Source organism: Oncorhynchus keta, chromosome 22 (assembly GCF_023373465.1).
Source record: "Oncorhynchus keta strain PuntledgeMale-10-30-2019 chromosome 22, Oket_V2, whole genome shotgun sequence".
Lineage (NCBI taxonomy): Eukaryota > Metazoa > Chordata > Actinopteri > Salmoniformes > Salmonidae > Oncorhynchus > Oncorhynchus keta.
Genome location: NC_068442.1, coordinates 56,601,187 through 56,628,866, shown reverse-complemented (window position 1 = coordinate 56,628,866; position 27,680 = coordinate 56,601,187). Strand labels below are relative to the sequence as shown.

At 49.2% G+C, this 27,680-nt stretch overlaps 1 protein-coding gene and 1 long non-coding RNA gene across 18 annotated transcripts in view; one reads left to right on the top strand and one right to left on the bottom strand.

Moving 5' to 3' along the window:
• cyfip1 (cytoplasmic FMR1 interacting protein 1) overlaps window positions 1-27,680 on the top strand; it is a 202,865-nt gene that overhangs the window by 51,715 nt on the left and 123,470 nt on the right. Inside the window, 1 exon segment of the mRNA XM_052475754.1 lies at window positions 26,755-26,877. Within this exon segment, the coding sequence (XP_052331714.1) occupies window positions 26,755-26,877 (123 nt within the window).
• Window positions 23,738-26,809, bottom strand: LOC127910774 (uncharacterized). Of its 17 annotated transcripts, XR_008076166.1 has the most exons (9): window positions 26,640-26,785; window positions 26,196-26,255; window positions 25,758-25,871; window positions 25,434-25,487; window positions 24,972-24,995; window positions 24,768-24,851; window positions 24,570-24,653; window positions 24,276-24,479; window positions 23,790-24,077 (listed from the first exon to the last, which is right to left on the bottom strand). It is a non-coding gene; the product is annotated as an uncharacterized LOC127910774 (long non-coding RNA). The 17 variants fall into 17 exon arrangements; XR_008076164.1 differs by having other exon boundaries at window positions 23,738-23,813; window positions 24,276-24,653; XR_008076155.1 differs by having other exon boundaries at window positions 24,276-24,653.

Here is a 27,680-nt window from a genome sequence, read left to right as displayed (position 1 = left end):
GCCCCATATAAATGTGGTGATGCTTTGGTTAGTTGTTTTGAAGAAGGAAACTGGGAGATAGCATGGGAGCATCTGAAATAAGTAGTTCAGTCTAGGGAGGACGTTCATACGGATTACATTAATTCTTCCTACTAAGCTAAATTGGGAGGGAGATCCAGGTTTGGAGATTGTTCTTGATTCGATCCAGGAGTGGAAGATAATTTTCCTTAAAAAGGCTATTCAGATCTGGTGTTATGAAGATCCCGAGGTATTGAAACCCCTGTGTTTTCCATTGGAAAGGACAAAGTGTCTTCATAGAGCTGGTGAGTGTAATATTGAGAGGGCAGACAGTGGATTTGTTAAAATTGATCTTATAACCTGAAAACTTGCCATACTGAGCAATTGTGTCTAAAATGAGAGGGAGGGATTTCTCAGGGTTGGATATGTAGAGCAAGACATCATCCGCGTAAAGCGAAATCTTGTGCTGCAGGCCGCCTGCAGAAACACCCATAATACTTGGATTGCTCCTGATCAGCTCTGCCAGAGGCTCCGCCCCCAACAAGTAGAGCAGAGGCGACAGCGAGCACCCTTGTCTTGTGCCCCGTTCCAGAGGGAATCTGTCAGCTATCAGTCCATTAGTAGTCACCATGGCATTTGGATGAGAGTATAGTGATTTGATCCATTAAATAAAATTTGGGGCCCATATTGAACTTTTCTAAGACTGAAAACAGAAATCTCCACTCCATCCTGTCAAACGCCTTCTCAGCATCCAGTGAAGCCAGCAGGACAGGGGTCTTCTGTGCATTTACTTGATCAATAATATCAAAAATAATATCAAAAAGAAGGTGAATGTTATCAGAAGAGTATCTGTCTCTAATAAATCCAGTTTGGTCTGCTTTTATTATTTTGGGAAGAAGAGTGTTTAGTCTTTTGGCGAGCAATTTGGTAATTATTTTATAGTCGAAATTCAACAAGCTTATGGGCCGGAAGGACGAGCAGGATAGGGGGTCCTTGTCCTTTTTGAGCAACACTGTAATGCGAGCTGTGTGCATTGAGTCTGGGAGAACTCCGTTTCTGCAACAATCCTCCAGCATTGGCATGAAGATAGGGCTGAGCTGGGGCCAAAAAGCTTTGTAGAACTCTCTGGGGAATCCATCTGGGCCTGGGGACTTATTAGGTGGCATGGAGGTAATTGCCTCCAGGATCTCCTCAGGAGTGAAGGGGGAGTTGAGATCTTCTTGGTCGGTCTCTGATAGTTTAGGTAGCGAGATTCCCTCTAGGAAAGAGTGGAGTTCTTGCCTCTGTGTGTTTCCTCTCAGAGGTATATAGTTTGCAGTAAAAATCATGAAAAGTTAGATTGATCTTTTTTGGGTCATATGTGACCTCGTCCTCTGCTGTTCGGATAGCCATGATTGTACGCTCTGACTGCTCCTTTTTTAATTGGTAAGCAAGCAATCTACTGGGCCTATTGCTATACTCATGGCATTTCTGTTTAGTAAAGAAACATTTTTTTTATCTCCCGAGTGTAGTCCAAATTCAGTTTGGCTTTGGCTGCTTTAAGATGACTCCAGGAGGTGCTGTCTAGGGATTGTTTATGTATTTTCTCACAGCATTCCATCTCCCTCTCAAGATCTAGCCTGTGTGCTTCCATTGCTTTTTTCTTAGAGGAAGCATATGCAATTAGATGACCTCTTAGTGTGGCTTTAGCAGCGTCCCACATTGTGGCCGGAGAAACAGGAGAATCTTTATTGTCTTGTGTGTAGTTGTCTATCCATGTAGTTACCAATGTATGGAACTCGTCATTTGATAGCATGGAGGTGTTGAATTTCCAGCTCTTTGACCTCGGGATGTTTTTGCAGAGGTCAAAGCGGAGGTGGACAAAGGCGTGATCTGAAAGTGCTATGGGTCCGATTGTACAAGTGGCTGAATTTATGAAACTCTTTGTGATAAAAATGTAATCTATACGGGAGTAGGTGTTATGGACATTAGAGTAGTATGTATAGTCCATAGATGAGCTATTATTCTCTCTCCAGATATCTATCAGTCCCATCTCTTTAGTAAGAGAGTTCAACATCTTTGCAGATCTAGGATTTGTGGTGGGGACTTGAGATGATTTGTCTAGGGTTGGGTTAAGGGTACAATTAAAATCTCCGGCCACCACGCCAAAGTAGACTACATCTCATGTTTTTTTTTAATGGGTGAGCGACTAGACTACATCTCGTGTTTTTAATGGGTGAGAGACTACATCTCATGTTTTTTTAATGGGTGAGCGACAAGACTACATCTCATGTTTTTTTAATGGGTGAGATACTAGACTACATCTCATGTTTTTTAATGGGTGAGATACTAGACTACATCTCATTCTTTGCCAGACCCACTGGCTCCAGGTCATCTATAAGTCTATGCTAGGTAAAGCCCTGCCTTATCTCAGCTCACTGGTCACCATAACAACACCCACCCATAGCACACGCTCCAGCAGGTATATCTCACTGGTCACCATAACAACACCCACCCATAGCACACGCTCCAGCAGGTATATCTCACTGGTCACCATAACAACACCCACCCATAGCACACGCTCCAGCAGGTGTATCTCACTGGTCACCATAACAACACCCACCCGTAGCACGCGCTCCAGCAGGTATATCTCACTGGTCACGATAACAACACCCACCCATAGCACGCGCTCCAGCAGGTATATCTCACTGGTCACCATAACAACACCCACCCATAGCACGCGCTCCAGCAGGTATATCTCACTGGTCACGATAACAACACCCACCCATAGCACGCGCTCCAGCAGGTATATCTCACTGGTCACCATAACAACACCCACCCGTAGCACACGCTCCAGCAGGTATATCTCACTGTTCACCATAACAACACCCACCCATAGCACGCGCTCCAGCAGGTATATCTCACTGGTCACCATAACAACACCCACCCATAGCACGCGCTCCAGCAGGTATATCTCACTGGTCACCATAACAACACCCACCCGTAGCACGCGCTCCAGCAGGTATATCTCACTGGTCACCATAACAACACCCACCCATAGCACGCGCTCCAGCAGGTATATCTCACTGGTCACCATAACAACACCCACCCATAGCACGCGCTCCAGCAGGTATATCTCACTGGTCACCATAACAACACCCACCCGTAGCATGCGCTCCAACAGGTATATCTCACTGGTCACCATAACAACACCCACCCATAGCACACGCTCCAGCAGGTATATCTCACTGGTCACCATAACAACACCCACCTGTAGCACACGCTCCAGCAGGTATATCTCACTGGTCACCATAACAACACCCACCCATAGCACGCACTCCAGCAGGTATATCTCACTGGTCACCATAACAACACCCACCCATAGCACAGGCTCCAGCAGGTATATCTCACTGGTCACCATAACAACACCCACCCATAGCACGCGCTCCAGCAGGTATATCTCACTGGTCACCATAACAACACCCACCCATAGCACACGCTCCAGCAGGTATATCTCACTGGTCACCATAACAACACCCACCCATAGCACGCGCTCCAGCAGGTATATTTCACAGGTCACCATAACAACACCCACCCATAGCACGCGCTCCAGCAGGTGTATCTCACTGGTCACTATAACAACACCCACCCATAGCACGCGCTCCAGCAGGTATATCTCACTGGTCACCATAACAACACCCACCCATAGCACCTGCTCCAGCAGGTATATCTCACTGGTCACCATAACAACACCCACCCATAGCACGCGCTCCAGCAGGTATATCTCACTGGTCACCATAACAACACCCACCCGTAGCACGCGCTCCAGCAGGTATATCTCACTGGTCACCATAACAACACCCACCCATAGCACGCGCTCCAGCAGGTGTATCTCACTGGTCACCATAACAACACCCACCCATAGCACACGCTCCAGCAGGTAAATCTCACTGGTCACCATAACAACACCCACCCATAGAACACGCTCCAGCAGGTATATCTCACTGGTCACCATAACAACACCCACCCATAGCACGCGCTCCAGCAGGTATATCTCACTGGTCACCATAACAACACCCACCCATAGCACGCGCTCCAGCAGGTATATCTCACTTGTCACCATAACAACACCCACCCGTAGCACGCGCTCCAGCAGGTATATCTCACTGGTCACCATAACAACACCCACCCATAGCACACGCTCCAGCAGGTATATCTCACTGGTCACCATAACAACACCCACCCATAGCACGCACTCCAGCAGGTATATCTCACTGGTCACCATAACAACACCCACCCATAGCACACGCTCCAGCAGGTATATCTCACTGGTCACCATAACAACACCCACCCATAGCACGCGCTCCAGCAGGTATATCTCACTGGTCACCATAACAACACCCACCCATAGCACACACTCCAGCAGGTATATCTCACTGGTCACGATAACAACACCCACCCATAGCACACACTCCAGCAGGTATATCTCACTGGTCACGATAACAACACCCACCCATAGCACACACTCCAGCAGGTATATCTCACTGGTCACCATAACAACACCCACCCATAGCACACACTCCAGCAGGTATATCTCACTGGTCACCATAACAACACCCACCCATAGCACACACTCCAGCAGGTATATCTCACTGGTCACCATAACAACACCCACCTGTAGCACACGCTCCAGCAGGTATATCTCACTGGTCACCATAACAACACCCACCCATAGCACGCGCTCCAGCAGGTATATCTCACTGGTCACCATAACAACACCCACCCGTAGCACGCGCTCCAGCAGGTATATCTCACTGGTCACCATAACAACACCCACCCGTAGCACGCGCTCCAGCAGGTATATCTCACTGGTCACCATAACAACACCCACCCATAGCACGCGCTCCAGCAGGTATATCTCACTGGTCACCATAACAACACCCACCCATAGCACACGCTCCAGCAGGTATATCTCACTGGTCACTATAACAACACCCACCCATAGCACACGCTCCAGCAGGTATATCTCACTGGTCACCATAACAACACCCACCCGTAGCACGCGCTCCAGCAGGTATATCTCACTGGTCACCATAACAACACCCACCCATAGCACGCGCTCCAGCAGGTATATCTCACTGGTCACCATAACAACACCCACCCGTAGCACATACTCCAGCAGGTATATCTCACTGGTCACCATAACAACACCCACCCATAGCACGCGCTCCAGCAGGTATATCTCACTGGTCACCATAACAACACCCACCCATAGCACGCGCTCCAGCAGGTAAATCTCACTGGTCACCATAACAACACCCACCCATAGCACGCACTCCAGCAGGTGTATCTCACTGGTCACCATAACAACACCCACCCATAGCACGCGCTCCAGCAGGTATATCTCACTGGTCACCATAGCAACACCCACCCATAGCACGCGCTCCAGCAGGTATATCTCACTGGTCACCATAACAACACCCACCCATAGCACGCGCTCCAGCAGGTATATCTCACTGGTCACCATAACAACACCCACCCATAGCACACGCTCCAGCAGGTATATCTCACTGGTCACCATAACAACACCCACCCATAGCACACGCTCCAGCAGGTATATCTCACTGGTCACCATAACAACACCCACCCATAGCACACGCTCCAGCAGGTATATCTCACTGGTCACCATAACAACACCCACCCATAGCACGCGCTCCAGCAGGTATATCTCACTGGTCACCATAACAACACCCACCCATAGCACACGCTCCAGCAGGTATATCTCACTGGTCACCATAACAACACCCACCCATAGCACACGCTCCAGCAGGTATATCTCACTGGTCACCATAACAACACCCACCCATAGCACACGCTCCAGCAGGTATATCTCACTGGTCACCATAACAACACCCACCTGTAGCACACGCTCCAGCAGGTGTATCTCACTGGTCACCATAACAACACCCACCCGTAGCACACGCTCCAGCAGGTATATCTCACTGGTCACCATAACAACACCCACCCATAGCACACGCTCCAGCAGGTATATCTCACTGGTCACCATAACAACACCCACCCATAGCACACGCTCCAGCAGGTATATCTCACTGGTCACCATAACAACACCCACCCATAGCACACGCTCCAGCAGGTATATCTCACTGGTCACCATAACAACACCCACCCGTAGCACACGCTCCAGCAGGTATATCTCACTGGTCACCATAACAACACCCACCTGTAGCACACGCTCCAGCAGGTATATCTCACTGGTCACCATAACAACACCCACCCATAGCACGCGCTCCAGCAGGTATATCTCACTGGTCACCATAACAACACCCACCAGTAGCACGCGCTCCAGCAGGTATATCTCACTGGTCACCATAACAACACCCACCCGTAGCACGCGCTCCAGCAGGTATATCTCACTGGTCACCATAACAACACCCACCCATAGCACACGCTCCAGCAGGTAAATCTCACTGGTCACCATAACAACACCCACCCATAGCACACGCTCCAGCAGGTATATCTCACTGGTCACCATAACAACACCCACCCATAGCACGCGCTCCAGCAGGTATATCTCACTGGTCACCATAACAACACCCACCTGTAGCACACGCTCCAGCAGGTATATCTCACTGGTCACCATAACAACACCCACCCATAGCACGCGCTCCAGCAGGTATATCTCACTGGTCACCATAGCAACACCCACCCATAGCACGCACTCCAGCAGGTATATCTCACTGGTCACCATAACAACACCCACCCATAGCACACGCTCCAGCAGGTATATCTCACTGGTCACCATAACAACACCCACCCATAGCACGCGCTCCAGCAGGTGTATCTCACTGGTCACCATAACAACACCCACCCGTAGCACATACTCCAGCAGGTATATCTCACTGGTCACCATAACAACACCCACCCATAGCACGCGCTCCAGCAGGTATATCTCACTGGTCACCATAACAACACCCACCCATAGCACGCGCTCCAGCAGGTATATCTCACTGGTCACCATAACAACACCCACCCATAGCACATCTCACTGGTCACTATAACAACACCCACCCATAGCACACGCTCCAGCAGGTATATCTCACTGGTCACCATAACAACACCCACCCATAGCACGCACTCCAGCAGGTATATTTCACAGGTCACTATAACAACACCCACCCATAGCACACGCTCCAGCAGGTATATCTCACTGGTCACCATAACAACACCCACCCATAGCACGCGCTCCAGCAGGTATATCTCACTGGTCACCATAACAACACCCACCCATAGCACACGCTCCAGCAGGTATATCTCACTGGTCACTATAACAACACCCACCCATAGCACACGCTCCAGCAGGTATATCTCACTGGTCACCATAACAACACCCACCCGTAGCACGCGCTCCAGCAGGTATATCTCACTGGTCACCATAACAACACCCACCCATAGCACGCGCTCCAGCAGGTATATCTCACTGGTCACCATAACAACACCCACCCGTAGCACATACTCCAGCAGGTATATCTCACTGGTCACCATAACAACACCCACCCATAGCACGCGCTCCAGCAGGTATATCTCACTGGTCACCATAACAACACCCACCCATAGCACGCGCTCCAGCAGGTAAATCTCACTGGTCACCATAACAACACCCACCCATAGCACGCACTCCAGCAGGTGTATCTCACTGGTCACCATAACAACACCCACCCATAGCACGCGCTCTAGCAGGTATATCTCACTGGTCACCATAGCAACACCCACCCATAGCACGCACTCCAGCAGGTATATCTCACTGGTCACCATAACAACACCCACCCATAGCACGCGCTCCAGCAGGTATATCTCACTGGTCACCATAACAACACCCACCCATAGCACACGCTCCAGCAGGTATATCTCACTGGTCACCATAACAACACCCACCCATAGCACACGCTCCAGCAGGTATATCTCACTGGTCACCATAACAACACCCACCCATAGCACACGCTCCAGCAGGTATATCTCACTGGTCACCATAACAACACCCACCTGTAGCACACGCTCCAGCAGGTGTATCTCACTGGTCACCATAACAACACCCACCCGTAGCACACGCTCCAGCAGGTATATCTCACTGGTCACCATAACAACACCCACCCATAGCACACGCTCCAGCAGGTATATCTCACTGGTCACCATAACAACACCCACCCATAGCACACGCTCCAGCAGGTATATCTCACTGGTCACCATAACAACACCCACCCATAGCACACGCTCCAGCAGGTATATCTCACTGGTCACCATAACAACACCCACCCGTAGCACATACTCCAGCAGGTATATCTCACTGGTCACCATAACAACACCCACCCATAGCACGCGCTCCAGCAGGTATATCTCACTGGTCACCATAACAACACCCACCCATAGCACACGCTCCAGCAGGTATATCTCACTGGTCACCATAACAACACCCACCCATAGCACGCGCTCCAGCAGGTATATCTCACTGGTCACCATAACAACACCCACCCATAGCACGCGCTCCAGCAGGTATATCTCACTGGTCACCATAACAACACCCACCCATAGCACGCGCTCCAGCAGGTATATCTCACTGGTCACCATAACAACACCCACCCATAGCACGCGCTCCAGCAGGTATATCTCACTGGTCACCATAACAACACCCACCCATAGCACGCGCTCCAGCAGGTATATCTCACTGGTCACCATAACAACACCCACCCATAGCACGCGCTCCAGCAGGTATATCTCACTGGTCACCATAACAACACCCACCCATAGCACGCGCTCCAGCAGGTATATCTCACTGGTCACCATAACAACACCCACCCATAGCACGCGCTCCAGCAGGTATATCTCACTGGTCACCATAACAACACCCACCCATAGCACGCGCTCCAGCAGGTATATCTCACTGGTCACCATAACAACACCCACCCATAGCACGCGCTCCAGCAGGTATATCTCACTGGTCACCATAACAACACCCACCCATAGCACGCGCTCCAGCAGGTATATCTCACTGGTCACCATAACAACACCCACCCATAGCACGCACTCCAGCAGGTATATCTCACTGGTCACCATAACAACACCCACCCATAGCACGCACTCCAGCAGGTGTATCTCACTGGTCACCATAACAACACCCACCCATAGCACGCGCTCCAGCAGGTAAATCTCACTGGTCACCATAACAACACCCACCCATAGCACGCACTCCAGCAGGTGTATCTCACTGGTCACCATAACAACACCCACCCATAGCACGCGCTCCAGCAGGTATATCTCACTGGTCACCATAGCAACACCCACCCATAGCACGCACTCCAGCAGGTATATCTCACTGGTCACCATAACAACACCCACCCATAGCACGCGCTCCAGCAGGTATATCTCACTGGTCACCATAACAACACCCACCCATAGCACACGCTCCAGCAGGTATATCTCACTGGTCACCATAACAACACCCACCCATAGCACACGCTCCAGCAGGTATATCTCACTGGTCACCATAACAACACCCACCCATAGCACACGCTCCAGCAGGTATATCTCACTGGTCACCATAACAACACCCACCTGTAGCACACGCTCCAGCAGGTGTATCTCACTGGTCACCATAACAACACCCACCCGTAGCACACGCTCCAGCAGGTATATCTCACTGGTCACCATAACAACACCCACCCATAGCACACGCTCCAGCAGGTATATCTCACTGGTCACCATAACAACACCCACCCATAGCACACGCTCCAGCAGGTATATCTCACTGGTCACCATAACAACACCCACCCATAGCACACGCTCCAGCAGGTATATCTCACTGGTCACCATAACAACACCCACCCATAGCACACGCTCCAGCAGGTATATCTCACTGGTCACCATAACAACACCCACCCATAGCACACGCTCCAGCAGGTATATCTCACTGGTCACCATAACAACACCCACCTGTAGCACACGCTCCAGCAGGTATATCTCACTGGTCACCATAACAACACCCACCCATAGCACGCGCTCCAGCAGGTATATCTCACTGGTCACCATAACAACACCCACCCATAGCACGCGCTCCAGCAGGTATATCTCACTGGTCACCATAACAACACCCACCCGTAGCACGCGCTCCAGCAGGTATATCTCACTGGTCACCATAACAACACCCACCCATAGCACACGCTCCAGCAGGTAAATCTCACTGGTCACCATAACAACACCCACCCATAGCACACGCTCCAGCAGGTATATCTCACTGGTCACCATAACAACACCCACCCATAGCACGCGCTCCAGCAGGTATATCTCACTGGTCACCATAACAACACCCACCTGTAGCACACGCTCCAGCAGGTATATCTCACTGGTCACCATAACAACACCCACCCATAGCACGCGCTCCAGCAGGTATATCTCACTGGTCACCATAGCAACACCCACCCATAGCACGCACTCCAGCAGGTATATCTCACTGGTCACCATAACAACACCCACCCATAGCACACGCTCCAGCAGGTATATCTCACTGGTCACCATAACAACACCACCCATAGCACGCGCTCCAGCAGGTGTATCTCACTGGTCACCATAACAACACCCACCCATAGCACGCGCTCCAGCAGGTATATCTCACTGGTCACCATAACAACACCCACCCATAGCACGCGCTCCAGCAGGTATATCTCACTGGTCACCATAACAACACCCACCCATAGCATGCGCTCCAGCAGGTATATCTCACTGGTCACCATAACAACACCCACCCATAGCACACGCTCCAGCAGGTATATCTCACTGGTCACCATAACAACACCCACCCATAGCACACGCTCCAGCAGGTATATCTCACTGGTCACCATAACAACACCCACCCATAGCATGCGCTCCAGCAGGTGTATCTCACTGGTCACCATAACAACACCCACCCGTAGCACACGCTCCAGCAGGTATATCTCACTGGTCACCATAACAACACCCACCCATAGCACACGCTCCAGCAGGTATATCTCACTGGTCACCATAACAACACCCACCCATAGCACACGCTCCAGCAGGTATATCTCACTGGTCACCATAACAACACCCACCCATAGCACACGCTCCAGCAGGTATATCTCACTGGTCACCATAACAACACCCACCCATAGCACACGCTCCAGCAGGTATATCTCACTGGTCACCATAACAACACCCACCTGTAGCACACGCTCCAGCAGGTATATCTCACTGGTCACCATAACAACACCCACCCATAGCACGCGCTCCAGCAGGTATATCTCACTGGTCACCATAACAACACCCACCCATAGCACGCGCTCCAGCAGGTATATCTCACTGGTCACCATAACAACACCCACCCGTAGCACGCGCTCCAGCAGGTATATCTCACTGGTCACCATAACAACACCCACCCGTAGCACACGCTCCAGCAGGTAAATCTCACTGGTCACCATAACAACACCCACCCATAGCACACGCTCCAGCAGGTATATCTCACTGGTCACCATAACAACACCCACCCATAGCACGCGCTCCAGCAGGTATATCTCACTGGTCACCATAACAACACCCACCTGTAGCACACACTCCAGCAGGTATATCTCACTGGTCACCATAACAACACCCACCCATAGCACGCACTCCAGCAGGTATATCTCACTGGTCACCATAACAACACCCACCCATAGCACGCGCTCCAGCAGGTATATCTCACTGGTCACCATAACAACACCCACCCATAGCACGCACTCCAGCAGGTATATCTCACTGGTCACCATAACAACACCCACCCATAGCACGCGCTCCAGCAGGTATATCTCACTGGTCACCATAACAACACCCACCCATAGCACGCGCTCCAGCAGGTGTATCTCACTGATCACCATAACAACACCCACCTGTAGCACACGCTCCAGCAGGTATATCTCACTGGTCACCATAACAACACCCACCCATAGCACGCGCTCCAGCAGGTATATCTCACTGGTCACCATAACAACACCCACCCGTAGCACATACTCCAGCAGGTATATCTCACTGGTCACCATAACAACACCCACCCATAGCACGCGCTCCAGCAGGTAAATCCTACTGGTCACCATAACAACACCCACCCGTAGCATGCGCTCCAGCAGGTATATCTCACTGGTCACCATAACAACACCCACCCATAGCACACGCTCCAGCAGGTATATCTCACTGGTCACCATAACAACACCCACCCATAGCACGCGCTCCAGCAGGTATATCTCACTGGTCACCATAACAATACCCACCTGTAGCACACGCTCCAGCAGGTATATCTCACTGGTCACCATAACAACACCCACCCGTAGCACGCGCTCCAGCAGGTATATCTCACTGGTCACCATAACAACACCCACCCATAGCACACGCTCCAGCAGGTATATCTCACTGGTCACCATAACAACACCCACCCATAGCACGCGCTCCAGCAGGTATATCTCACTGGTCACCATAACAACACCCACCCGTAGCACATACTCCAGCAGGTATATCTCACTGGTCACCATAACAACACCCACCCATAGCACGCGCTCCAGCAGGTATATCTCACTGGTCACCATAACAACACCCACCCATAGCACGCACTCCAGCAGGTAAATCCTACTGGTCACCATAACAACACCCACCCATAGCACGCGCTCCAGCAGGTATATCTCACTGGTCACCATAACAACACCCACCCATAGCACACGCTCCAGCAGGTATATCTCACTGGTCACCATAACAACACCCACCCATAGCACGCGCTCCAGCAGGTATATCTCACTGGTCACCATAACAACACCCACCTGTAGCACACGCTCCAGCAGGTATATCTCACTGGTCACCATAACAACACCCACCCATAGCACGCGCTCCAGCAGGTATATCTCACTGGTCACCATAACAACACCCACCCATAGCACACGCTCCAGCAGGTATATCTCACTGGTCACCATAACAACACCCACCCATAGCACACGCTCCAGCAGGTATATCTCACTGGTCACCATAACAACACCCACCCAGCACATACTCCAGCAGGTATATCTCACTGGTCACCATAACAACACCCACCCAGCAGGCTCCAGCAGGTATATCTCACTGGTCACCATAACAACACCCACCCGTAGCACGCGCTCCAGCAGGTATATCTCACTGGTCACCATAACAACACCCACCCATAGCACATGCTCCAGCAGGTATATCTCACTGGTCACCATAACAACACCCACCCATAGCACGCACTCCAGCAGGTATATTTCACAGGTCACTATAACAACACCCACCCATAGCACACGCTCCAGCAGGTATATCTCACTGGTCACCATAACAACACCCACCCATAGCACGCGCTCCAGCAGGTATATCTCACTGGTCACCATAACAACACCCACCCATAGCACACGCTCCAGCAGGTATATCTCACTGGTCACCATAACAACACCCACCCATAGCACACGCTCCAGCAGGTATATCTCACTGGTCACCATAACAACACCCACCCGTAGCACGCGCTCCAGCAGGTATATCTCACTGGTCACCATAACAACACCCACCCGTAGCACGCGCTCCAGCAGGTATATCTCACTGGTCACCATAACAACACCCACCCGTAGCACATACTCCAGCAGGTATATCTCACTGGTCACCATAACAACACCCACCCATAGCACACGCTCCAGCAGGTATATCTCACTGGTCACCATAACAACACCCACCCATAGCACACGCTCCAGCAGGTATATCTCACTGGTCACCATAACAACACCCACCCATAGCACACGCTCCAGCAGGTATATCTCACTGGTCACCATAACAACACCCACCCATAGCACGCGCTCCAGCAGGTATATCTCACTGGTCACCATAACAACACCCACCCATAGCACACGCTCCAGCAGGTATATCTCACTGGTCACCATAACAACACCCACCCATAGCACACGCTCCAGCAGGTATATCTCACTGGTCACCATAACAACACCCACCCATAGCACACGCTCCAGCAGGTATATCTCACTGGTCACCATAACAACACCCACCCATAGCACGCGCTCCAGCAGGTATATCTCACTGGTCACCATAGCAACACCCACCCATAGCACGCACTCCAGCAGGTATATCTCACTGGTCACCATAACAACACCCACCCATAGCACGCGCTCCAGCAGGTATATCTCACTGGTCACCATAACAACACCCACCCATAGCACGCGCTCCAGCAGGTATATCTCACTGGTCACCATAGCAACACCCACCCATAGCACGCACTCCAGCAGGTATATCTCACTGGTCACCATAACAACACCCACCCATAGCACACGCTCCAGCAGGTATATCTCACTGGTCACCATAACAACACCCACCCATAGCACGCGCTCCAGCAGGTGTATCTCACTGGTCACCATAACAACACCCACCCATAGCACGCGCTCCAGCAGGTATATCTCACTGGTCACCATAACAACACCCACCCATAGCACGCGCTCCAGCAGGTATATCTCACTGGTCACCATAACAACACCCACCCATAGCACGCGCTCCAGCAGGTATATCTCACTGGTCACCATAACAACACCCACCCATAGCACCTGCTCCAGCAGGTATATCTCACTGGTCACCATAACAACACCCACCCATAGCACGCGCTCCAGCAGGTATATCTCACTGGTCACCATAACAAACCCACCCATAGCACGCGCTCCAGCAGGTATATCTCACTGGTCACCATAACAACACCCACCCATAGCACGCGCTCCAGCAGGTATATCTCACTGGTCACCATAACAACACCCACCCATAGCACGCGCTCCAGCAGGTATATCTCACTGGTCACCATAACAACACCCACCCATAGCACGCGCTCCAGCAGGTATATCTCACTGGTCACCATAACAACACCCACCCATAGCACGCGCTCCAGCAGGTATATCTCACTGGTCACCATAACAACACCCACCCATAGCACGCACTCCAGCAGGTATATCTCACTGGTCACCATAACAACACCCACCCGTAGCACGCGCTCCAGCAGGTATATCTCACTGGTCACCATAACAACACCCACCCATAGCACGCGCTCCAGCAGGTATATCTCACTGGTCACCATAACAACACCCACCCATAGCACGCGCTCCAGCAGGTATATCTCACTGGTCACCATAACAACACCCACCCATAGCACGCGCTCCAGCAGGTGTATCTCACTGGTCACCATAACAACACCCACCCATAGCACGCACTCCAGCAGGTATATCTCACTGGTCACCATAACAACACCCACCCATAGCACGCGCTCCAGCAGGTATATCTCACTGGTCACCATAACAACACCCACCCATAGCACGCGCTCCAGCAGGTATATCTCACTGGTCACCATAACAACACCCACCCATAGCACGCGCTCCAGCAGGTATATCTCACTGGTCACCATAACAACACCCACCCATAGCACGCACTCCAGCAGGTATATCTCACTGGTCACCATAACAACACCCACCCATAGCACGCGCTCCAGCAGGTATATCTCACTGGTCACCATAACAACACCCACCCATAGCACGCGCTCCAGCAGGTATATCTCACTGGTCACCATAACAAAACCCACCCATAGCACGCGCTCCAGCAGGTATATCTCACTGGTCACCATAACAACACCCACCCATAGCACGCGCTCCAGCAGGTATATCTCACTGGTCACCATAACAACACCCACCCATAGCACACGCTCCAGCAGGTATATCTCACTGGTCACCATAACAACACCCACCCATAGCACACGCTCCAGCAGGTATATCTCACTGGTCACCATAACAACACCCACCCGTAGCACGCGCTCCAGCAGGTATATCTCACTGGTCACCATAACAACACCCACCCATAGCACGCGCTCCAGCAGGTATATCTCACTGGTCACCATAACAACACCCACCCGTAGCACATACTCCAGCAGGTATATCTCACTGGTCACCATAACAACACCCACCCATAGCACGCGCTCCAGCAGGTATATCTCACTGGTCACCATAACAACACCCACCCATAGCACACGCTCCAGCAGGTATATCTCACTGGTCACCATAACAACACCCACCCATAGCACACGCTCCAGCAGGTATATCTCACTGGTCACCATAACAACACCCACCCATAGCACGCACTCCAGCAGGTGTATCTCACTGGTCACCATAACAACACCCACCCATAGCACGCGCTCCAGCAGGTGTATCTCACTGGTCACCATAACAACACCCACCCATAGCACGCGCTCCAGCAGGTATATCTCACTGGTCACCATAACAACACCCACCCATAGCACACGCTCCAGCAGGTATATCTCACTGGTCACCATAACAACACCCACCCATAGCACACGCTCCAGCAGGTATATCTCACTGGTCACCATAACAACACCCACCCATAGCACACGCTCCAGCAGGTATATCTCACTGGTCACCATAACAACACCCACCCATAGCACGCGCTCCAGCAGGTATATCTCACTGGTCACCATAGCAACACCCACCCATAGCACGCACTCCAGCAGGTATATCTCACTGGTCACCATAACAACACCCACCCATAGCACGCGCTCCAGCAGGTATATCTCACTGGTCACCATAACAACACCCACCCATAGCACGCGCTCCAGCAGGTATATCTCACTGGTCACCATAGCAACACCCACCCATAGCACGCACTCCAGCAGGTATATCTCACTGGTCACCATAACAACACCCACCCATAGCACACGCTCCAGCAGGTATATCTCACTGGTCACCATAACAACACCCACCCATAGCACGCGCTCCAGCAGGTGTATCTCACTGGTCACCATAACAACACCCACCCATAGCACGCGCTCCAGCAGGTATATCTCACTGGTCACCATAACAACCCACCCATAGCACGCGCTCCAGCAGGTATATCTCACTGGTCACCATAACAACACCCACCCATAGCACGCGCTCCAGCAGGTATATCTCACTGGTCACCATAACAACACCCACCCATAGCACCTGCTCCAGCAGGTATATCTCACTGGTCACCATAACAACACCCACCCATAGCACGCGCTCCAGCAGGTATATCTCACTGGTCACCATAACAACACCCACCCATAGCACGCGCTCCAGCAGGTATATCTCACTGGTCACCATAACAACACCCACCCATAGCACGCGCTCCAGCAGGTATATCTCACTGGTCACCATAACAACACCCACCCATAGCACGCGCTCCAGCAGGTATATCTCACTGGTCACCATAACAACACCCACCCATAGCACGCGCTCCAGCAGGTATATCTCACTGGTCACCATAACAACACCCACCCATAGCACGCGCTCCAGCAGGTATATCTCACTGGTCACCATAACAACACCCACCCATAGCACGCACTCCAGCAGGTATATCTCACTGGTCACCATAACAACACCCACCCGTAGCACGCGCTCCAGCAGGTATATCTCACTGGTCACCATAACAACACCCACCCATAGCACGCGCTCCAGCAGGTATATCTCACTGGTCACCATAACAACACCCACCCATAGCACGCGCTCCAGCAGGTATATCTCACTGGTCACCATAACAACACCCACCCATAGCACGCGCTCCAGCAGGTGTATCTCACTGGTCACCATAACAACACCCACCCATAGCACGCACTCCAGCAGGTATATCTCACTGGTCACCATAACAACACCCACCCATAGCACGCACTCCAGCAGGTATATCTCACTGGTCACCATAACAACACCCACCCATAGCACGCGCTCCAGCAGGTATATCTCACTGGTCACCATAACAACACCCACCCATAGCACGCGCTCCAGCAGGTATATCTCACTGGTCACCATAACAACACCCACCCATAGCACGCGCTCCAGCAGGTATATCTCACTGGTCACCATAACAACACCCACCCATAGCACGCGCTCCAGCAGGTATATCTCACTGGTCACCATAACAACACCCACCCATAGCACGCGCTCCAGCAGGTATATCTCACTGGTCACCATAACAACACCCACCCATAGCACGCGCTCCAGCAGGTATATCTCACTGGTCACCATAACAAAACCCACCCATAGCACGCGCTCCAGCAGGTATATCTCACTGGTCACCATAACAACACCCACCCATAGCACGCGCTCCAGCAGGTATATCTCACTGGTCACCATAACAACACCCACCCATAGCACGCGCTCCAGCAGGTATATCTCACTGGTCACCATAACAACACCCACCCATAGCACGCGCTCCAGCAGGTATATCTCACTGGTCACCATAACAACACCCACCCATATCACGCGCTCCAGCAGGTATATCTCACTGGTCACCATAACAACACCCACCCATAGCACGCGCTCCAGCAGGTATATCTCACTGGTCACCATAACAACACCCACCCATAGCACGCGCTCCAGCAGGTATATCTCACTGGTCACCATAACAACACCCACCCATAGCACGCGCTCCAGCAGGTATATCTCACTGGTCACCATAACAACACCCACCCATAGCACGCACTCCAGCAGGTGTATCTCACTGGTCACCATAACAACACCCACCCGTAGCAAGCGCTCCAGCAGGTATATCTCACTGGTCACCATAACAACACCCACCCATATCACGCGCTCCAGCAGGTGTATCTCACTGGTCACCATAACAACACCCACCCGTAGCAAGCGCTCCAGCAGGTATATCTCACTGGTCACCATAACAACACCCACCCATATCACGCGCTCCAGCAGGTATATCTCACTGGTCACCATAACAACACCCACCCATAGCACGCGCTCCAGCAGGTATATCTCACTGGTCACCATAACAACACCCACCCATAGCACGCGCTCCAGCAGGTGTATCTCACTGGTCACCATAACAACACCCACCCATAGCACGCACTCCAGCAGGTATATCTCACTGGTCACCATAACAACACCCACCCATAGCACGCACTCCAGCAGGTATATCTCACTGGTCACCATAACAACACCCACCCATAGCACGCACTCCAGCAGGTATATCTCACTGGTCACCATAACAACACCCACCCATAGCACGCGCTCCAGCAGGTGTATCTCACTGGTCACCATAACAACACCCACCCATAGCACGCACTCCAGCAGGTATATCTCACTGGTCACCATAGCAACACCCACCCATAGCACACGCTCCAGCAGGTATATCTCACTGGTCACCATAACAACACCCACCCATAGCACGCGCTCCAGCAGGTATATCTCACTGGTCACCATAACAACACCCACCCATAGCACGCACTCCAGCAGGTATATCTCACTGGTCACCATAACAACACCCACCCATAGCACGCGCTCCAGCAGGTGTATCTCACTGGTCACCATAACAACACCCACCCATAGCACGCACTCCAGCAGGTATATCTCACTGGTCACCATAGCAACACCCACCCATAGCACACGCTCCAGCAGGTATATCTCACTGGTCACCATAACAACACCCACCCATAGCACGCGCTCCAGCAGGTATATCTCACTGGTCACCATAACAACACCCACCCATAGCACGCGCTCCAGCAGGTATATCTCACTGGTCACCATAACAACACCCACCCATAGCACGCGCTCCAGCAGGTATATCTCACTGGTCACCATAACAACACCCACCCATAGCACGCGCTCCAGCAGGTATATCTCACTGGTCACCATAACAACACCCACCCATAGCACACGCTCCAGCAGGTATATCTCACTGGTCATCCCCAAAGCCAACACCTCCTTTGGCCACATTTCCTTCCAGTTCTCTGCTGCCAGTGACTGGAACTCATTGCAAAAATCGCTGAAGTTGGAGACTTATATTTCCCTCACTAACTTTAAACATAAAATGCAATTGTGTTCATTGGCCGCAGCTTATGCCTGCCCATACCATGACCCCACTGGGGCGTGGGAGAAGTGAGTCGTGGCAGAATCAGAATTATTTAGGTAACATTTATAAATAAAATGTTTTATTTATTTTATTGCATGCTTATGTGAGATATGTCATTAGAATGTCTATGTTTGGATAATACTGTTGGCCGGTTGCAGTTATCTGTTCTCTGTCAGGGTTCAGTTACTTGGGCCGCAGAGAGGGGAGAGGTCAAGCTTGTCTTCATATGTAAACAAATATTTTAAACCATGTGAAGGGATGATTGAGGGGAACCAATTATCTCTTGGCTCCACAATGTCTGTGTGCCAGTCACTGTGTCTCCTCCGTAAGCTTGTCCAGAATGGGAGTGTCTAAAATGACAATTGATATATATTTAATTAATTTTAATTTACCTTTATTTAACCAGGCAAGTCAGTTAAGAACATATTCTTATTTTCAATGACGGCCTGGGAACAGTGGGTTAACTGCCTGTTCAGGGGCAGAACGACAGATTTGTACCTTGTCAGCTCGGGGGTTTGAACTCGCAACCTTCCAGTTACTAGTCCCACACTCTAACCACTAGGCTACGCTGCCACCCCGATATATCCTACTATGTTGTACCAAGAACGAGAAGTAGAACCTCGTTTTAGGAGAGCAAACTGATAATTTATAGCTAATGCTGTCTGGCTATGGGATACTCCTCACTCAAGTAAAGTCTTCCTTTAAGAAATACTTCCTCCTGTAATGTTCCTAAGATCTGTTATTCGTCATGTGAGTTGAGATGGGTGTGTCTTGGCTATAAATGATACTAAGAACTGTTTTGTAAGGACTCTCAGAGAATTAATTTATAGACACTGAATTGATCTGAGAGTCACAGGGTTGTGATGGAGCTCATAATAATTAAAGATGGACTTTATGATAACTCTGATTGTGTGGTGGTTTGGTCTCATGATTTGGTAAATACAGGAAACTTCCACTACAATGTTCACATTTTTGACATCAGCGAACTGCCTGCCCACACGACGCCATACACGTGGTCTGAGGCCAGTTGGACGTACTGCCAAATTCTCTAAAACGACATTGGAGGCGGCTTATGGTAGAGAAATGAACATTCAATTCTCTGGCAACAGCTCTGGTGGACATTCCTGCAGTCAGCATGCCAATAGCTCCCTCAACTTGAGATATCTGTGGCCTTGTGTTGTGATATGTGAAGGGTTAGGGTTAGTTAACCTGTTGTGTGAAGGGTTAGGGTTAGTTAACCTGTTGTGTGAAGGGTTAGGGTTAGTTAACCTGTTGTGTGAAGGGTTAGGGTTAGTCAACCTGTTGTGTGAAGGGTTAGGGTTAGTCAACCTGTTATGTGAAGGGTTAGGGTTAGTTAACCTGTTGTGTGAAGGGTTAGGGTTAGTTAACCTGTTATGTGAAGGGTTAGGGTTAGTTAACCTGTTATGTGAAGGGTTAGTTAACCTGTTATGTGAAGGGTTAGGGTTAGTTAACCTGTTGTGTGAAGGGTTAGGGTTAGTTAACCTGTTGTGTGAAGGGTTAGGGTTAGTTAACCTGTTGTGTGAAGGGTTAGGGTTAGTTAACCTGTTGTGTGAAGGGTTAGGGTTAGTTAACCTGTTATGTGAAGGGTTAGTTAACCTGTTATGTGAAGGGTTAGGGTTAGTTAACCTGTTGTGTGAAGGGTTAGGGTTAGTCAACCTGTTGTGTGAAGGGTTAGGGTTAGTTAACCTGTTATGTGAAGGGTTAGGGTTAGTTAACCTGTCACCATAACAACACCCACCCATAGCACGCGCTCCAGCAGGTATATCTCACTGGTCACCATAACAACACCCACCCATAGCACGCGCTCCAGCAGGTATATCTCACTGGTCACCATAACAACACCCACCCATAGCACGCGCTCCAGCAGGTATATCTCACTGGTCACCATAACAACACCCACCCATAGCACGCGCTCCAGCAGGTATATCTCACTGGTCACCATAACAACACCCACCCATAGCACGCACTCCAGCAGGTATATCTCACTGGTCACCATAACAACACCCACCCATAGCACGCGCTCCAGCAGGTATATCTCACTGGTCACCATAACAACACCCACCCATAGCACGCGCTCCAGCAGGTATATCTCACTGGTCACCATAACAACACCCACCCATAGCACGCGCTCCAGCAGGTATATCTCACTGGTCACCATAACAACACCCACCCATAGCACGCGCTCCAGCAGGTATATCTCACTGGTCACCATAACAACACCCACCCATAGCACGCGCTCCAGCAGGTGTATCTCACTGGTCACCATAACAACACCCACCCATAGCACACGCTCCAGCAGGTATATCTCACTGGTCATCCCCAAAGCCAACACCTCCTTTGGCCACATTTCCTTCCAGTTCTCTGCTGCCAGTGACTGGAACTCATTGCAAAAATCGCTGAAGTTGGAGACTTATATTTCCCTCACTAACTTTAAACATAAAATGCAATTGTGTTCATTGGCCGCAGCTTATGCCTGCCCATACCATGACCCCACTGGGGCGTGGGAGAAGTGAGTCGTGGCAGAATCAGAATTATTTAGGTAACATTTATAAATAAAATGTTTTATTTATTTTATTGCATGCTTATGTGAGATATGTCATTAGAATGTCTATGTTTGGATAATACTGTTGGCCGGTTGCAGTTATCTGTTCTCTGTCAGGGTTCAGTTACTTGGGCCGCAGAGAGGGGAGAGGTCAAGCTTGTCTTCATATGTAAACAAATATTTTAAACCATGTGAAGGGATGATTGAGGGGGAACCAATTATCTCTTGGCTCCACAATGTCTGTGTGCCAGTCACTGTGTCTCCTCCGTAAGCTTGTCCAGAATGGGAGTGTCTAAAATGACAATTGATATATATTTAATTAATTTTAATTTAACTTTATTTAACCAGGCAAGTCAGTTAAGAACATATTCTTATTTTCAATGACGGCCTGGGAACAGTGGGTTAACTGCCTGTTCAGGGGCAGAACGACAGATTTGTACCTTGTCAGCTCGGGGGTTTGAACTCGCAACCTTCCAGTTACTAGTCCCACACTCTAACCACTAGGCTACGCTGCCACCCCGATATATCCTACTATGTTGTACCAAGAACGAGAAGTAGAACCTCGTTTTAGGAGAGCAAACTGATAATTTATAGCTAATGCTGTCTGGCTATGGGATACTCCTCACTCAAGTAAAGTCTTCCTTTAAGAAATACTTCCTCCTGTAATGTTCCTAAGATCTGTTATTCGTCATGTGAGTTGAGATGGGTGTGTCTTGGCTATAAATGATACTAAGAACTGTTTTGTAAGGACTCTCAGAGAATTAATTTATAGACACTGAATTGATCTGAGAGTCACAGGGTTGTGATGGAGCTCATAATAATTAAAGATGGACTTTATGATAACTCTGATTGTGTGGTGGTTTGGTCTCATGATTTGGTAAATACAGGAAACTTCCACTACAATGTTCACATTTTTGACATCAGCGAACTGCCTGCCCACACGACGCCATACACGTGGTCTGAGGCCAGTTGGACGTACTGCCAAATTCTCTAAAACGACATTGGAGGCGGCTTATGGTAGAGAAATGAACATTCAATTCTCTGGCAACAGCTCTGGTGGACATTCCTGCAGTCAGCATGCCAATAGCTCCTCAACTTGAGATATCTGTGGCCTTGTGTTGTGATATGTGAAGGGTTAGGGTTAGTTAACCTGTTGTGTGAAGGGTTAGGGTTAGTTAACCTGTTGTGTGAAGGGTTAGGGTTAGTTAACCTGTTGTGTGAAGGGTTAGGGTTAGTTAACCTGTTGTGTGAAGGGTTAGGGTTAGTCAACCTGTTATGTGAAGGGTTAGGGTTAGTTAACCTGTTGTGTGAAGGGTTAGGGTTAGTTAACCTGTTATGTGAAGGGTTAGGGTTAGTTAACCTGTTGTGTGAAGGGTTAGGGTTAGTTAACCTGTTATGTGAAGGGTTAGTTAACCTGTTATGTGAAGGGTTAGGGTTAGTTAACCTGTTGTGTGAAGGGTTAGGGTTAGTTAACCTGTTATGTGAAGGGTTAGGGTTAGTTAACCTGTTATGTGAAGGGTTAGGGTTAGTTAACCTGTTATGTGAAGGGTTAGGGTTAGTTAACCTGTTGTGTGAAGGGTTAGGGTTAGTCAACCTGTTGTGTGAAGGGTTAGGGTTAGTCAACCTGTTATGTGAAGGGTTAGGGTTAGTTAACCTGTTGTGTGAAGGGTTAGGGTTAGTTAACCTGTTATGTGAAGGGTTAGGGTTAGTTAACCTGTTGTGTGAAGGGTTAGTTAACCTGTTATGTGAAGGGTTAGTTAACCTGTTATGTGAAGGGTTAGGGTTAGTTAACCTGTTATGTGAAGGGTTAGGGTTAGTTAACCTGTTATGTGAAGGGTTAGGGTTAGTTAACCTGTTGTGTGAAGGGTTAGGGTTAGTTAACCTGTTATGTGAAGGGTTAGGGTTAGTTAACCTGTTATGTGAAGGGTTAGTTAACCTGTTATGTGAAGGGTTAGGGTTAGTTAACCTGTTATGTGAAGGGTTAGGGTTAGTTAACCTGTTATGTGAAGGGTTAGGGTTAGTTAACCTGTTGTGTGAAGGGTTAGGGTTAGTTAACCTGTTATGTGAAGGGTTAGTTAACCTGTTATGTGAAGGGTTAGGGTTAGTTAACCTGTTGTGTGAAGGGTTAGGGTTAGTTTACCTGTTATGTGAAGGGTTAGGGTTAGTTAACCTGTAATGTGAAGGGTTAGGGTTAGTTAACCTGTTATGTGAAGGGTTAGTTAACCTGTTATGTGAAGGGTTAGGGTTAGTTAACCTGTTGTGTGAAGGGTTAGGGTTAGTTAACCTGTTATGTGAAGGGTTAGTTAACCTGTTATGTGAAGGGTTAGGGTTAGTTAACCTGTTGTGTGAAGGGTTAGGGTTAGTTAACCTGTTATGTGAAGGGTTAGGGTTAGTTAACCTGTTGTGTGAAGGGTTAGGGTTAGTTAACCTGTTGTGTGAAGGGTTAGGGTTAGTTAACCTGTTATGTGAAGGGTTAGTTAACCTGTTATGTGAAGGGTTAGGGTTAGTTAACCTGTTGTGTGAAGGGTTAGGGTTAGTTAACCTGTTATGTGAAGGGTTAGGGTTAGTTAACCTGTTGTGTGAAGGGTTAGGGTTAGTTAACCTGTTATGTGAAGGGTTAGGGTTAGTCAACCTGTTATGTGAAGGGTTAGTTTACCTGTTATGTGAAGGGTTAGGGTTAGTTAACCTGTTGTGTGAAGGGTTAGGGTTAGTTAACCTGTTGTGTGAATGGTTAGTTAACCTGTTATGTGAAGGGTTAGGGTTAGTTTACCTGTTATGTGAAGGGTTAGGGTTAGTTAACCTGTTATGTGAAGGGTTAGGGTTAGTCAACCTGTTATGTGAAGGGTTAGGGTTAGTTAACCTGTTATGTGAAGGGTTAGGGTTAGTTAACCTGTTGTGTGAAGGGTTAGGGTTAGTTAACCTGTTGTGTGAAGGGTTAGTTTACCTGTTATGTGAAGGGTTAGGGTTAGTCAACCTGTTGTGTGAAGGGTTAGTTAACCTGTTATGTGAAGGGTTAGGGTTAGTTTACCTGTTGTGTGAAGGGTTAGTTTACCTGTTATGTGAAGGGTTAGGGTTAGTCAACCTGTTGTGTGAAGGGTTAGTTAACCTGTTATGTGAAGGGTTAGTTTACCTGTTATGTGAAGGGTTAGGGTTAGTTAACCTGTTGTGTGAAGGGTTAGTTAACCTGTTATGTGAAGGGTTAGGGTTAGTCAACCTGTTGTGTGAAGGGTTAGGGTTAGTTAACCTGTTGTGTGAAGGGTTAGGGTTAGTTAACCTGTTATGTGAAGGGTTAGGGTTAGTTAACCTGTTGTGTGAAGGGTTAGGGTTAGTTTACCTGTTGTGTGAAGGGTTAGTTAACCTGTTATGTGAAGGGTTAGTTAACCTGTTATGTGAAGGGTTAGGGTTAGTCAACCTGTTGTGTGAAGGGTTAGGGTTAGTCAACCTGTTGTGTGAAGGGTTAGTTAACCTGTTATGTGAAGGGTTAGGGTTAGTTTACCTGTTGTGTGAAGGGTTAGTTTACCTGTTATGTGAAGGGTTAGGGTTAGTCAACCTGTTGTGTGAAGGGTTAGTTAACCTGTTATGTGAAGGGTTAGGGTTAGTTTACCTGTTGTGTGAAGGGTTAGTTTACCTGTTATGTGAAGGGTTAGGGTTAGTCAACCTGTTGTGTGAAGGGTTAGTTTACCTGTTATGTGAAGGGTTAGGGTTAGTTAACCTGTTGTGTGAAGGGTTAGGGTTAGTCAACCTGTTATGTGAAGGGTTAGGGTTAGTTAACCTGTTATGTGAAGGGTTAGGGTTAGTTAACCTGTTATGTGAAGGGTTAGTTAACCTGTTATGTGAAGGGTTAGGGTTAGTTAACCTGTTATGTGAAGGGTTAGGGTTAGTTTACCTGTTAAGTGAAGGGTTAGGGTTAGTCAACCTGTTGTGTGAAGGGTTAGGGTTAGTTAACCTGTTATGTGAAGGGTTAGGGTTAGTTAACCTGTTATGTGAAGGGTTAGGGTTAGTTAACCTGTAATGTCAAGGGTTAGGGTTAGTTAACCTGTTATGTGAAGGGTTAGGGTTAGTTAACCTGTAATGTCAAGGGTTAGGGTTAGTTAACCTGTTATGTGAAGGGTTAGGGTTAGTCAACCTGTTGTGTGAAGGGTTAGTTTACCTGTAATGTGAAGGGTTATGGTTAGTTGAAGGGTTAGGATTATGGTTATGGTTAGTTAACCTCTTGTCCTAATAAAGGTGTCTCTCTCTAGGTGGTGACGGGGTCCGGTCGTCAGGAGGCCCACAAGACAGACCATGAGTACAGGAAGCTGTTTGACTTGGCACTGCAGGGGATGCAGCTACTGTCCCAGTGGAGCGCACACGTCATGGAAGTGGTGAGTGACCTCTAACCTTAACCCTGTCCATAACCCGTTGTTTAGAAAACGTTTGTGTTATGGCTTTTCAACCTCTGCCATATTGTGGATTCAGAGCTGTCTATCTAATAGAACTCAAATGGTTTTCTTTTATGGAAGCTTCTCTAATGTCAAACATGTAAAGTGTGGTGTACCGCAGGGCAGCTCTTTTGGCCCTCTACTCTTTTCACCAATAACCTGCCACTGGCTTTAAACACAGCATGTGTGTCCATGTATGCTGATGATTCAACCATATACGCATCTGCAACCACAGCTAACGAAGTCACTGAAACCCTTAACAAAGAGTTGCAGTCTGTTTTGGAATGGGTGGCCAGTAATAAACGGGGCTTGAACATCTCTAAAACTAAGAGCAGTGTATTTGGTACAAATCATTCCCTAAGTTGTAGACCTCTGCTGAATCTGGTAATGAAGGCTGTTGAACAAGTTGAGGAGAGTAAATTACATGGGGTTTTATCTGTCTTTTTCGTTATGTGTCGGACCCCAGTAAGACTAGCTGTCGCAGTTGGCTAATGGGGATCTTAATAAATCAGATCACACCCTAACCAACACACTTCATGGAAGTGGTGAGGTCCTACATCCCAAGTGATGGTGCCTTTGACGACAAAGACTATAGTGGAGACGACCCTCACAGACAGACACCTGCCAGAGACTTACTATCAGGGTGGGCAAACTGATTTCTCTCCCATATCATCCCAGTTCACACTGTGACTACTGTCAGAGAGGAAGAGGAAGAGAGAGGCCCAAAATCTGTCTCCCTGCGGCAG